The following is a 15681-nucleotide window of genomic DNA, read 5'->3' as shown; positions in this document are numbered from 1 at the left end:
AACTCATCCACACATATCGGCTAACTTTTCTCCTTGTGAAAGCTGGAGTTTAGATTTTTTATATATCTTTTCATGAGAGAAATTTAGGGTGCGGCTATGATGCTACGATTATAGACAGAGAAGAAGATCTAAAGGCATTGGCGGAACATTCGGGACTTTGTGTACTCAAACTCAAGACATGTCTTCTTGAATCACTTGACCAATCTCTTAGAGTTTGAGTTTATATGTTCTTGATTTATTCATTTTATTTTTTAACTAAAAAATATTATATATTCTCAGTTTAATACATAGAATTGTTCCTACAAAAAATTGATAGCAATTCTTTAAAACAATTCGTTTTCGAGTAAGTTGATTAATCACTTGAGTTTAATTTCTAGGTTATACATCGAGTTTATATTTTCTCAATTTATTCATGAGTTTATTTTTTTTATAATATTATATGTTATTAGTTTAATACACACTTAAAATAGACACATAGAATAAAATAATAATATATTATTTCACTATATAAATTTATATTAAATTTATATCTCGTCTGGCTTTTTCTAATGTGAAGAAGTCTCTTAGGTCTTCATATAAAATCAATGCACAGATAATTATTTAATTATTGAGGTGTGTTATATAAACACAAAAAAGTTGGACAAAAATACAACACATTTTTTCTCCACTCACAACACGGATATCGATGTGTGCAACAAATATTAAATAAAGTAAAAAGTGTAATTTTATTGTATTTTTGTTAAAAATTTATGTTTAAATAACATTTTTCTTAATTATTATACCATCAATCATCATGCATGTCAGCTTCATAGAAATTTCTTAATCTTTATACATGCATGTCATGTCACGGTTCTTCCTAAAAAATAATTAATTATAGCTTAAGTATTTATCACACAATTAAGAAATATTAAAAAAAAGTAGTTATTTATATTTTTTAATTAAAAAAAAGAAAAAAAATTCTTTTTAAATAAAAATAACTTCCCCCCATGTATCTAGCACGGTAAGAACTGTGTATATGGAACTGTACCTAAAGTTGGTCCATTATGGACAAAACTTATATGCATTTCCTTAGATGCAGTTTTTCCTGTTCCTCTCACAAAAAGGTAGTTATTTATATTTTTTAATTAAAAAAAGAAAAAACAAATCTTTTTAAATAAAAATAACTTCCCCCCATGTATCTAGCACAGTAAGAGCTGTGTATATGGAACTGTACCTAAGTTTGGTCCATTATGGACAAAACTTATATGCATTTCCTTAGATGCAGTTTTTCCTGTTCCTCTCACAAAAAGGTAGTTATTTATATTTTTTAATTAAAAAAAGAAAGAAAAAAATTCTTTTTAAATAAAAATAACTCCCCCCCATGTATCTAGCACAGTAAGAACTGTGTATATGGAACTGTACCTAAGTTTGGTCCTTACATTATTCCTTAAAAAAAAAAAGAAATATAACATTAATTATATATGTTTGTAAAAAAAAAACCATTAATTATATGATAAAGAGAAATTATAGTAAAAAATAAAATAAATGAAAGCAAAATGAAAGAGAAATAATAAATAAAATTAAAGAGTATAAAATTAAAGAGTATAATTGTATAAATAAAGTACTTGTTTTGAAAAAGTCAAACAAAATAAAATTATATTAACATAGCCTACTCAATATAGCACAAGATATGTGCAATGAAGCCAATGAGTTCTTCCACCAAACATATTCTTACTGTTGTATAATTAGTATTAAATAAATAAATTGGGATGATATATACTCCCACCATGACCGGCCCCCTTACTTATATTTTATTCGATCTAGGCAAAACTAACTTATTTCATACACCTTAATTCATAATAATAGTTTTACAAAATAATAAATAATATTTTTTTACTTAAAAATGTAGGATACTTTATCCAAAAATTTATTTCAAAGTTATTTTATTATTATTATTATTATTATTATTATTAATAATATTGATTGGTCATGTTTCTAATTGAATAAGTAATCAATCCTAATTAAAAGGGTTCCATTATGCACATATGTATATATGCATGGGTGATGCTAGGCCACACGGTGAGAAGACAGAATATTACGAGTGAATTATAAACTAAGTTCCTTTAAGTATCTAAAAGTAGTTGAAAATTTGCTAATTCACGTGCGTTGTTAGTAGAGCTGGGTATGCGGGCTAGTCCGTCCCGTTTAACCCGCCCCGCATAAACCCGCATATTAAACGGGGCGAACAAGTCCGTCGGCAAATATAAATGAGTTATAATATTAAGTCCGAGTCCGGTCCGCATAAGCCCGCGGGTTAAACGGTTAACCCTCGGACTATTACCAAAAAAAAATAAAAAATTACTTTTTTCAAAAAATAAACTAAATTAATAAAATATTTATATAATGAAATCTTAAAAAATTATATTATTAATAATTTTATGTTATAACATATAAATTGTAACTAACAAATAAAAATAAATAAAGTTTGTGATATCATTGAGTTTATCTATCTTCTCTTTGTAAGTAATGCAACTAAAATCAAATTCAACCGATTCTTATCGTCATTTTTGTATCGTCCATTTTAGTGAGAAAAACTTTCTACATGTACCCAAAAAGCATAAAAAAATTAACAGATTCAACTTAACTAAATCACATCAAGGTAACCAAATTATTCAAAACATAATAGCGGAAAATACCCCCAAGAAAAATAACTTCCCATTTGGACATGTATCTTTTAAATACTAGCAAATGTATATACAGCTGAGACAAAGTAAAAGATAGTGAAAAAGAACAAAAAATTATAAGTAGAAGAACATGTCTGAATCATGATGTTTTGTGTTGTTGTCTACTTGATTAAAATTGGAGTGTGTTGTTGTTTTTTATAATTAGGGTTTAGACTAAGTTTTTTTTTTTTTTGTGGTTAAAAAAGTGGAATTTGGACATGGACCAAGTTATTTATATCCGATAAATTTTGTAATTAATTATATAAAAAAAAAGAAGGCGGGCCACGGGCTAACCCGCGAACCCGCAGATTTAACCCGCATAACCCGCAGTTTTAACGGTCCAACCCACACGGGCAAAAATATAAACGGGCCAAAAAAAATTGGTCTTAAGTCCGTGCGGGCTGCGGGTTAAACGGGTCGGCCCGCGGACATTGGTCTGTATACCCGACTCTAGTTGTTAGCAAGAAATGACTGTTGTATCCTGGAGGGTATTAGCTATGAGACCAACCACATCGGGCAATTCAGTGCATTTGCACGCTTCAGTCAATTCCAATAAGTTTTTCTTCTTCTTTTATTTTATAATGTTCTCAATTTTATTTTATGATGTATCATATTTATTTGTACCAATATTTTCTTTGATTGATTCTATTGAAATAATTCTATGTCTAATATTTTTCCAATAAAAATTTATAAGAAACAGTTTTTTTTAAAATTTATAAGAAACAATTTCTTTGAATATTTTAAAATATATAATTATTCATAATTACATCAACATCGATGCTTTTTAGTATATTCTTTTCAATTGACAAAGTTGTCAAAATATTTAGTTGACATATTCTTTCAAAACGTGTTTTTTTATTTTCTTTAATAATATAATACTATTATAAAAATTCATGAATATATAAAATAATTGGAACCCTAAAATATTGGATCCTATTCCTAGACATTGACACTAGCTGGCCCTGACCATGACTTCGTCAATCTATATACTACATCCGTTCGTGATTATAAGATCCCTGTTTGAAAAAAATGTACTATTTATTTACCTTGTTTTGACCGTATTTTTTTAATAATATATAAATATAAATATTAGCATATAAGATCTTGTTCAATTTATTTTGATGAGTACTTTCAAAATATTAAGTTTTTATAATTTTTACTAATAGACAATTAAAAATTTTAGTGATCAAAATTGTGCATTGACGTACGTGTAGTGGTCAAACAACAGAGTCTTATAATTAGGGACAAAAGTAGTAAATTATAAAGTATTATTGCAATTGTGTACTTCCTTCGTCTTAATTATAACAAAATTTTACTTTTTAAATTTATTTTATAACTAATATATTTAGTTGATAATTAAGGTTAAATATATTATAGTTATTCAATAAATAAATTTACTTATAATTAAGGCTCACCAAAGTAACTACACAAGACATACGACTTGAATTTAGTAATTGACTAATAATCTAGCTGTTTCAATCGTCGCAGGAATAATATATAATATAATCTATGAAATTTTACGGAAGCTCAAGCTATAGATTAATTAATTAATCCAAACTTCAAGGTAGCTATACGTACAGGAAACAAAATGGTCTCTGGAATATTCTATGATGTTAACGTTACTATTACTGCTCTTAATTAATTAATCTCTTTGATCAAATATCTTTACCAAGATGCAAACCCGTGAAGTATTTTGAACATTGTATAACCAAATATGTTTGTGCTGATATAAAAATGTTACCACAACGATTAGGAGAGCTAATAGGGAAGCAATTCTTGCAATGAGAAACAGAACCTAAAAGCTTTCAAGTCCAAGATTGTTATTAGAAGAAAATTCTGTACTAGAATCTAGACAAATAACTTCCTAAACCATGTCACATTCTACTAACTGGTTTTCTATAAAGTTATTCATAGAATTGAATATATATTTGACCTAACTCATCCTTATAAAATCGGTTTCTCTGATACCATCTTAGAATTGGGTTTTGGGCCTAACTCAATCTTACAAATCAGCTTGTAAGGTGAGGATTGCCCTCACTTATAAACACATTTAGGCCATCTCGCAACCGAATATGTGTTAATAAGGGTGAGTTTATAAGTGAGAGCAATCATCACCATACAAGCCGATTTTGTAAGGATGAAGTAGACCTAATTCCCAATTCTAAGAGTTATATAAGAAAAAGGTATATAAGAACAAGTGGGTTCTTTAAAAGGTAAGAAAAAGAGTACCTACCCCATAATAAAGTTGATTGATCAACTCATCATATGTTCCTGCCATCTCATTGTTGGGATTGATTGCAATGTAAGTCCCACATTGCTAATGAAGAAAAAGAAGGAGGTTAAAAAAAAAGAAGGAGGTTAAAAAATAGCTATTGAAAGTCCCACATCGCTTAGAATTGTGAAGCAAGGAGGAAATCAAAGCTATATAATGGACCTAAGTTCTTTGTTTATAATTACACCAAGAAGTAACACTTGTAAACACTTTATGTTTATATTTGCGTTTTTTTCTTTTTCTCTTATGCTCTTGTTCAAGAGTATTTGAGATGTAGTTCAAATATTTACTTTGGAGAGTGTGGGTGTATTGGGGCATGAGGTGATTGAGAGTGAAGTCTATGTGTTGTAACAATTTTCACATAGTGTTTATACTCTGGTTGTCGGTTTTGACAACGACCGTGGTTTTTTTCTCCGATTTGGAGTTTCCGCGTTATATTCTTGTGTTGTTGATTGCGTTCATTTATTTTCTTTATGCCGGTTTTTCCCAACACTCATCACCATCAAGCTTTGCATATCGAACAAATTCATATGGCAAGTCATAAGGCTTCATAAGGCAAAATATCCACCACAGCTGTGAAGACATACAGAAGCCTGTGGCTTGTGTTTTATTGGTACTATGATTAGGGGTGGGCATGGTTTGGAAACCACACCACACCACACCTAATTGATGGTTTTGGTTCTAAACCAAAATCATTTCAATAACAAACCGGTCATTTTTTAAAACTAATTTGGATTTGGTTATTAACCGGATCGAACCAATTTATAACCGGTTTGTAATAAAATTTAAGTTATTCACATGATCCAATTTTAAATAGATTTTTTACTTAAACTAATTTTTTTTATTAGTTGATTAAAAAAAATAGATTTATTAATTATTTTAAAAACATAATTTTTCATTAATTTTATGATTGAATTGGTTTATAATCAACCCACAAAATATTTTTTTTAAACCCAAATTATTTTTTACTTAGCCGAAAACTTGTTTTTTATATTGTTTCAAAAATATTTTTTATTATTTAAAAAAAGAGTAATTTTTAAAATTAAAAAATCTGATTTTTAAATACAAAAAAAAACTAATAAATAGGAAAAAAATTAAAATACTAAATTTTTGAAAAACTAAAAACATTAAAAACTGATTTTTTAATTATTTTAAAAAAAAACTGAATTTTTTAATTATTTTTAAAAACTAAAAACATTAAAAACTGATTTTTTAATTATTTTTAAAATAATTATTAAAAATCTGATTTTTAAAATAAAATAATAATAAAATAGTATGGGTGGTTGGTGGTGGCCGGCCGCCGGAGCACCAACACCGGCCGCCGTGAAAGTCACCGGAGGTCCGCCGGAGAACCACCACCGGTTGCCGTGAAAGTCGCTGGAGGTCCGCCGGAAAACCGCCGTCCGCCGCCGTGCCGGTCGGAGCGCCGCCGTGCCGGCCGCCGGTGGTCCGGCGTGACCACCGGTCCTCCACCCCCTCTTTTAATTAATTATTTTATTATATAATAAAGAATTTTAAAAAATTGAAGATTGGGCCTAAATTAGCTATTGGGCCTAAATTTTCAAACCAATTCCAAACCAAATTACAAAATGTGGTTATGGTTTATAATTGGTGTTTTTTTATTGGAGTGGTGTGGTTTTTTTTTAAATGAATTTTGCAAACTAAAATTGGATATGGATTGGTTAGTAATTTGGTTAAGGATAGCCAAATTTTTTGCACACCCCTAACTATGATCATATATTACTTTCAAGAATTCAGTGTAGTTACCTCCACTTTCAACTGGAACACCTATCTTCAACTTCTTTCCAATAGTAGGAATTTCACATCCCTTTGGAATAGAGTACACATACCCTGACCATATGATTGATCCAAGATCATCTTTAGAACTAGAATATGTGCTATTATGGCTCATGAGGTCTTTTGAGTCCAAATTTCTAGTCAACCTTTTATTTTGTGTCCAAAATCCAACCCTTTTCTCCATTACCAATCACATTAATTATCTCAAATATTGGTGCTTGTAACTTTCCACCAATAACATTGAAATCACCACTAAGAGTCTAAGACCATTAAAACTAGTGTAAACAACTTAGATTGTTTTTAAGTGTAAACAAATATTAAATTCATATAGTTTAAATGGGGACAACTTGTTTCCAATCAAAAGCTTGGTTATCAATGTATAATGACAACATTGGTGAATGATACATTACACATTGATTATCTTTATCTTCTAATATAAATAATTCCCCACACAATAGAGATATTTTGTATCAAACAAAAAATGGAGAACAAATCAATCCTCATAATTTTAGCTTTATTTTTATGCAGCATCACAATACCAGTGAATTCAAAATACCATTCAGAAAAAAGCATACACAGTCTTCATCTAAAAAAACAGAAAGTAACACATCTTCATTTCTACCTTTTCGACATTCTAAGCGGAAACAAACCAACAGCGGTACAAATTGCGCAACCAAACATAACCATTGGATACAAATCAACAACACCATTTGGTCATTTATATGCAATTGATGATCTTTTAAGAGAGGTTCCTAATGAAAGTTCAAGAGTGATCCTATACCTAGTAATGCTATTCTTGAGTATCATGTTACTGTTCTTCATTACCAGTTAGTGTTTAATTAAGTTTCAAATAAGAGCAATTATTATTATTATTATTATATTATTATTATTATTATCTTAATCCCCTTTTGTTCTTTGCAGCAGCACTAGTAATTTTCTTCTCTTAGTGTCTGGAGATTCGACGCTAATAACGTTTTTGATACCATTTTGCAATCGTTCTAAATAGTAGTGTTGCTGCTAATGTAAGGCAATTATGGTTCAACTCTAAATTATAAAAGACATTTAATTATAATTTTGGTTGAAGCACAAGCTGCATTTGATGAAACAGTAAGAAGGATATTTTCTTTAACTCATTTGATATGCATCACATTTACACTCTTTGTAAAACTAAATTTGTAGAGATATAATGAGGCATTTATATGATGATAGCATAATTTATGATATAGTAACTTTTTGAGTCATATAAAAGTAACTGTTAATTAATATCATTGGATATAGTAACAAAGAGAGGGCCAGATTCAATTATTATGGGCTGGATGTTACAAATGTAGATGAGGTCATGTTGGCTGTTGCTTGTGAGTTAATTTCACAGTTGTTCACAGGAGCAACTTCTTGATTAGTAATTTGCACAACATCCATTTCTATGTTTGGACTAAAACTAAAATCGCCATAAACCGAAACATTTGATTCAGTTTGACTAGATGGACTAGGAGGACAATGTGTTCCTGGAGATGCCTCAAATGAACAAGGACTGTCACTGCTTTCCTTTTTATTTTCACTTTTCTTGAATGCGTGACAATTCAGGTCTTTTTGATCAAATATCCTTACTAAGACGCGAAATCGTCGCCATATTGAAGTGTTTGAATTATTGTATAACCAAATGTGGTTGTGCTGATATAGGAATGTCACCAAAAAGATTAGGAGTGCTGACAGGGAACAAATCCCTGCTATGAGAAACAGTCCCCAAAAGCTTTCAAGTCCAAGATTGTTATTTAAGAAAATATCTGTGTTGGAATTTAGACAACTTGGTTCTCTGAACCATGTATTCTCAATTGTTTTTATTTTGCCTCCCTGAGTCACATTTAGGATTGCCCTAGAAATGTCAGCTACAAGAGGTGAACCTTTTGGAAACGCCTACAAATTAACCACTTAAAATTCAATTCAATAATCGCAATCAATGTTTTAAAATTGAACCCGTGATCGAAACAGTGAGACCTCTGATGTATGGTTCAACTGGTTGAACCGGTTCAATCTCAACTCATTCGGTTCAGCATGACTACAATGTAACTAGGATAAAACCAACCAATGAATTGGCTGATTTCCAGTTCAACTGGTTGACCCGTCCTATTCAGTCCAATTTATAAAGCATTGCTCATTAGAGAGAGAGAGAGAGAGAGAGAGAGAGAGAGAGAGAGAGAGAGAGAGAGTAAAACTTACATAGCCAAAACCACCCGTTTTAAATTTTGGTTCGACCATGACATACTTTGAACAACTATAAATTCCAAGAAAGTGCTTAACATAGGGAACTTCATCAAAAGCGGCATCAATTCCACCATTTACACTTCCTTTTATGAAAAGTTCATTACATTCTTCAGGTGATTGATAAGTAATGAGTTGAGAATCTGGAAAACCCAAGTTCTTCAAAATTCCATAAACAAAAGAACCTTTGAGATAGCCAACATTCATTTTATTCTTTAGAAGTTGGTTAACATCTGTAATTGTTGGACTTAGTTGTTCAACTGTTAACAATGAAGTCAAGCTTGCAGTGTAACTTTGAACTAGAATTAGAACCACAAAAAGCCATACAACCACCACAAATCTAGCCAAGTTGCTAACCACTTTCTCTCCTGTCATCAAAATGTGATAGTTAACATTACAAGTAAGTTCAATTAAATTATTTATCCAAATAAGTTCTAATTACGTATTAGTTAATGAATTATAGTTTGTGTGTATGTTTGATGAGTTATACTTACTATGAGCATAAACCACAGTTGAGAAGGAAAACCATAAACTTGTACCAATCTGATGAGAGGGTGGTCCTCTAAAGTCGTCGTTTATTCGATGTTCAAGAACCCATACAACGAATCCAATGAATATAAGTGAACAAGCTGATGCTACCCAAAGATCCCATGTCAGTGGCTTCAAAAAAGCCCATGCATTTTTCTTCCTATTGTCTTTCATTGAAACAACCATTGTAACACCGGATTCTGTGTATGGCATTGTGAAATCAACATAGTTGGATCTATTTGCAATGATTGTTACATCTCCCACTACTGCATCATAGTTCTGTCAATCCAAAATCAACATAAGGAACCAATTTGAAACTTTTTAAACATAAGGGACTAAATTGAAAAATAAGCATAAGGGACAAAATATGCATTTAAGCCTATTTTTATATTAGGATTTTGACATATGCTCATGATGAAAGAGTTATTCACATATATAGGAAGATTCATGGGAATGTATAATATGAAAAGAAGAGTACCCCATAATAAATTTGAGAAATTAAGTCATTGTAGCTTCCTGCCATCTCACCATCAGGCTTTGCATATGCAAGAAATTCGTATGGTAATTCGTAGGGCAAAATATCCAAGACAGCTTTGAAGACATCAATGCAGAATCCAGTGGCTTCTGTTTTATTGGTACCACGATCATATGTTATTTTCAAGAATTCAGTGTAGTTATCTCCATATTTAACAGGAACTCCTATCTTCAGTTTCTTCCCAACAGTAGGAATTTCCCATCCCTTTGAAATAGAGTACACATCCCCTGGCCATATGATTGAACCAAGATCATTTTTAGATGTAGAATATATGATATTATTGCTAATTTGCCCTTTTCTGTCCAAATTTCTAGCCAATCCTTTATTTGGTGTCCAAAATCCAACCCTTTTTTCTTCATCGCCAATCATATTAATTATCTCAAATATTGGTGCTTGTAACTTCCCATCAACAACATTGAAATCACCACTAAGACCTTTAAATCTAGTTTTTGACAAAGCTTCACTCAATTTCTCACCATTTTGTGCAATACCAAACTTTTCAAAATTAGGCATGTAATAGTTGCTTGATGTGTTGCTCTCATTGTAACCAAAGTTTGTGTTTCCAATTCCAACCTTCTCAATAGCCATTGCTAATGCAATTGTAGCATCATAAGCCCATATTCCAAAAATGTTCAAATTTGTGTCAACAAGAGTTGGATTGTGACTAATGAATTTTCTTTTCCATCTAACTCCAAAACCATCTAGCTTATTTGTTTTTGGAATATAAGTCCTAACACCCAATACTCCTTCCATTGATTCCTTCACAGTAAAATCAAATGAACTGAATAAATTAGCCATACTATCGGTTACTATCCAAACATAGCCTTGACTCATCATCCCAATTTTTTTTGCTAAGGTAAAAAGTTTAGACCCAAGATTTGTTGACATATGAACAACAAATACTCTAGTGGATATAATAGTCATTATTTTATAAAGCTCTTGAGTGATAGCATCATCTGTGGCTGAAAGAGAAATTGCACTTAGATAGGGAAGTTGAATATTGGCTTGTTGAAGAGCATTGGTTAAATAAGGTATGAGTCCTTCACCAAAACTATTGTCAATGTAAATGGGGACAACTTGTTTCCAACCAAAAGCTTGAATAATTGAGGTGATGGCTTTAACTTGAGCTGAATCAATTTGTGATATTTGGAAAAAATATGGACTTTGAAGTGATGCTAGTGAAGGGCTTGTTGCTGAAAAGGTTACAATGGGGACATGTGCTTTGTCTCCTAGTTGAATCACAAAATTTGCTTGCATTGTTGTTGTTGGTCCCATAATTGCTTGCACTTTCTCATTTTTTATGAGATCCAGAGCTATTTGTCACAAGATCAATAATTATTAAATTTCATTAAGAGAAAAAGGTGTTCTTGTCGTGTAAAACAAACAATTTTAGACAGATAATGTATTTCAATTAAACTCTTTCATTGCACTCAGAATAAAATAGAATCTAATTGTATTTAGTAACAATTGTGATACTTAATTGGCGGCGCTTTCATTTTTTCGAAAGTAAGACCTAATTCTTCCGGGGGGTTAGGATTGGCATCGACGCAGTAAAACATGTATAGTGTTTTTCTTACGGGGTTGTGCATTTGATCTACTAAAAATAAGGCACCAGACAACTTCAGTTGTACTGTGTTGTTCTGTCTTATACTGTCCTGTAATGTTCTGTCCGGTACTTATATTTTCCATCCTTGTTACGGTGCTCATGGCATTGTCTATTTCATCTACTACTTCTTCCTCTTTCTCTTTTTTCTTACTATTTTTTAACGTAGACTTATTTATTCATAAAGAATGAAAAACACTAATTTTGTATTTAAAAATATCAAAATATCAATCAAGTTAATTATTTTTGCGATAACTTTTATGGATAGTTTTTTTAAACAAAATGTATTCCATCTTGAATCAAATGGTTAAGGAATACAAATATAACTACTATTATTTGTGTTACACTATGTTAATACTTTTGTGAATATTTTAGTTTTACTGAGACTATTTTAACTGATATTAATTTTTTTATACCAAATTAATAGTACTTTTTATTATCAGGGACCAAAAAAATGAGAAACTCTTTGGGACAAAAATAATCTACGTACGCAAGCCATTTAATTTATCAACCACTACTAATTAATTTGGACTACTCTTATAGCAAACTCAATGAATTAGTCACGTATGATTGTACAGTTTCCATGATAAAAAAATGATAACTACAGTGAATTAATATAAGAGAAATTACAATCCAATAATACATAATCGACAAGAGTTTTTTATATCTACAAAAAAAATAAAAAAGAGAGAGAGAGAAGACTTGTGATTTTTTTTTTTTGACGGAAGAGAAGACTTGTGATTGAGAAAGGAGAGACTTGAATTATAGAATTGGACTATTTTGCATGGAATTAAATTATTGAAGGAGTGTGATTTTAACTATAGTTTAATTCTGTTGTTTTATTTCTCTGACTGCAATTCATCATCCGCAATGTACCAAAAAAATAAAAATATTCATGATTTTAAGAACTACACATGATCGTGTTTTATCTTGAGACAAATCAAGTTGTTGATAGTCCTTGTCAAATTTGGGTTAAATATTTCTAAATCAATGTTCTTTCATTAATTATTATAAAAAAAATGTTCTTTCATGATTTATCCCCTCAAATTAATAAGTACAGGTTAAATTATGAAGAAGTTGATGCCATTGCCTGTTTCAAAAAAAATAATAAAAAATTGATGCCATTGCCAATTAAATCGAGACACATATGGTGCTTCTGGGTCTGGTTACTAACATATTGGACTCATCCTCGATTTGAGTTCTTATGAGTTTATTTGAATCTCGTGGTGTTTGGTGGCCTGACTGCTTCGAAACTCTGATGTTCCAGGTCTGTTGAGATCCGTAGGTTTCAAGTCGTCTTGTCCGCCTACTTTATGGTATTTGGTGCTCGAAAGAACTTTTATGCTTGTTGCGTTTGTCAGGGAGCTGTTGGCACTTGGATTTAGTTACCGTGTTGGCAGTCGATTCATTCGCCGTTCTTAAACTCTAACTGTTATTGGCATAGGTCTACTTCTCATCTTTTTTTGTAACTTGGTTTCGTGCCCGTATGTGGGTTCGATGGGTTGCGCTCATGATTAGTGGATTTTTTGTTATGGTAGTTTAGGGTTGTTCCTCAAGTGATGTATCCCCTGGACTGTACCTGAGTCAGGTTTAATGTCCCCTCAATCTTTGTATCTTTTTCTCTTAATTTATTTTATTTTTTCTTTTGACTAAAAAAGGAAATATATGGTGCAAGGAGATGAGAATATATACTGTGGTTTTGAAATATATAAGCATATATTAAAGTTTTTTTTTTGTCAAGTTGCTAAAATTCCATCTTGAAGTTTAAGCGGAGTGTCTGGATCGAATCTCGACCCCTACATATATATTGTGATATTCCTACCAACTGAATTAAATTCACGGACAAAGTATTATATTTCATAAAAAAAATGTTAAGTATATACTAGTATTTTTTTTTTTTTTTGCCATTGTTATCCGTAACTCATAATTTTCAAAAACAATTTAATTTGTTTTTATGAAACAAGTTTCCATAAAAGTAATTTATCAAACGAGTTATACACTTTTTAAATTAAGAACTTAAAATATTTGATTTTAATATTCACACAAAATGAAAAATTAATATTCACACACAATGATAAAAAATAAAATAAAAAAACATTCACACACAGCTAATACAAATTAAGAGGTGGAAATAGTAATTATTACGGGGTGGATGATTAACTTAACTGGTTAAACTAAGGGTTAAGAAGTAAGAAGTACAAAATTCAAGTCATGACAACGAGAAAATCTTAAATAACACTGTAATAATATACTAACAATTTACCATTAAAAAAAAAAAAGTAATTACTACGTACCCTGTGCACCGGCAGTGAGAACATCCTTATGAGAATCTCTAAGGATGATTTGGATTCTAGTTTTGTAATGAGAATGAGAGTGATAGAAATCTGAGAGAGCCATGTTGATGCAGCTCAATCCTATTATACCAACCGTTCCATTGCTAATATCAAGTACAGCTCCAACTTTCACTACAACATTACTCTCGTTTCTAATTTGTGCCATTCCACCACCCAACATATTTAAACACCAACAAGTTATTATAACGATTAATATCATAATTGAGGGATTACCTTTCTATATGTTTATGGTAATTGAGGATCGGTTGTAAGTACTCTGGCTTATTTATATATTACTCACAAGTCACAACCATCTTTATGGTCGTCGACTGAAAAGTACACCCATCCACACTTCTTGGCTAACTTTTTTCCTTGTGAAAGCTTAGTTTAGCTGTTCTCAATTTATTACACATTGAATATGAGTTTAAAATTGCTAAGAATAAAAAAGATTAATATGCAAACAAATTTAAAAATTCATGTTAATAACATAAAACGATAAAATATGGTTGTCAAAAAAAAAAAAAAAACATAAAACGATAAAATCACATAAAGTTATAATGACTGTAGTGAAATGTCCGGAATATTCATGTCTTCAGATCTGTAATGTTGATCATACTAAAGTCATTTATTAGATTTGCACTAAATCGAAACTAATACTTCAACCTAAAATAAATGAAGATCACATCAAGCCAGAAAAATGAAATACACCGCACTAATATATATTATAAAATAATACATTATTTTATAAATTTATTTCCCTTAATAAATGAAACTTATGAATGAGTCCACTAAATAAAAATTTGACCGCACAAGATTAACTAGTTATAGAGATTTAAATATTTACCGGATTTTTTTTAGAACTTTAAGTCAAAATTTTATTTATATATTTTTTGACTTAAAAAAAGTCAAAATTCTATTTATTTATTTTTTGACTAAAAAAAAGTCAAAAATCTATTTAAAATGTCCATGTGTGATTAATAAGGATATCTTTGGGGGGAGTCATGTGCCTTTTAAATAGAATTAATTTAAAATTTGATGAAAAATATGAACTTATACTAACATTTAATATAAGAGATTAACTTGAAACGTTTTACATGTATGAGATCAACTTAAAATCTAAAATAAATGTAAGTAATCAAACATGTGATTTAAGTTTTAGTTAAACATGGATTGAAGTTCGCTAAATTTTACCATTTCGTCTATAAACAAAAAAAAATCGCTAAATTTTAATATATTTCCTCAAAATTTAAACAAATTACATGAATTGTCCTTCTTTCAAAGTTGAATTAAAATCGGTTTTCTTAATTAATTTAGTCGTTTAAGTAGACACAAATAATGTTAATTTATTCATTCATACATGACTTCTGTCGAGTGCGCTGCAGTTAACTCAGTCAAGGAAATGCTATATGTTCATTCATTTCATTTTCGTTTACCTTTTACCAAATCTTGTTTTACTAAGTCATCATGAAATAAGAAATACATATTGTAAAAAAAAAATGAAATAACAAAAACAAATCGTTTATTTAATTAATAAATGTAACTACCACTACATCAGCAGCAGCACTGCTACTGTATCTCGCAAGAAATATCTCAACAAATAAAAAGTGACGAACAAAGAACAGGGATATCAAATTCAATGCACGGATTATTTA

The 15681-nt window shown here is 30.4% G+C and overlaps 1 protein-coding gene across 1 annotated transcript; it reads right to left on the bottom strand.

Annotated features, from left to right (window-relative positions):
• Positions 1-8076: 8076 nt before the first annotated feature.
• Positions 8077-14249, bottom strand: LOC123895745 (glutamate receptor 2.7-like). The gene is made up of 5 exons (XM_045946235.1): positions 13991-14249; positions 10037-11406; positions 9525-9837; positions 8989-9398; positions 8077-8685 (listed from the first exon to the last, which is right to left on the bottom strand). Exons 1-5 carry the CDS (start codon positions 14247-14249, stop codon positions 8077-8079), a joined length of 2961 nt encoding a protein of 986 aa, XP_045802191.1.
• Between the last annotated feature and the right edge of the window lie 1432 nt (positions 14250-15681).

The sequence above is a fragment of the Trifolium pratense genome, linkage group LG7 (assembly GCF_020283565.1).
Source record: "Trifolium pratense cultivar HEN17-A07 linkage group LG7, ARS_RC_1.1, whole genome shotgun sequence".
Taxonomy (NCBI): domain Eukaryota; kingdom Viridiplantae; phylum Streptophyta; class Magnoliopsida; order Fabales; family Fabaceae; genus Trifolium; species Trifolium pratense.
The sequence above is the reverse complement of the archived record's forward strand: the minus strand, read 5'-3'. Positions and strand labels throughout refer to the sequence as shown.

Excerpts from the sequence above, each read along its gene's own strand:
- LOC123895745 (XM_045946235.1), bottom strand. The coding sequence starts at position 14,249 with ATGATATTAATCGTTATAATAACTTGTTGGTGTTTAAATATGTTGGGT. Across the intron at positions 11,407-13,990 it reads TCTCACTGCCGGTGCACAGG|CTCTGGATCTCATAAAAAAT; the intron begins GTACGTAGTAAT and ends TGTGACAAATAG. Across the intron at positions 8,686-8,988 it reads AAACGGGTGGTTTTGGCTAT|GCGTTTCCAAAAGGTTCACC; the intron begins GTAAGTTTTACT and ends GTTAATTTGTAG.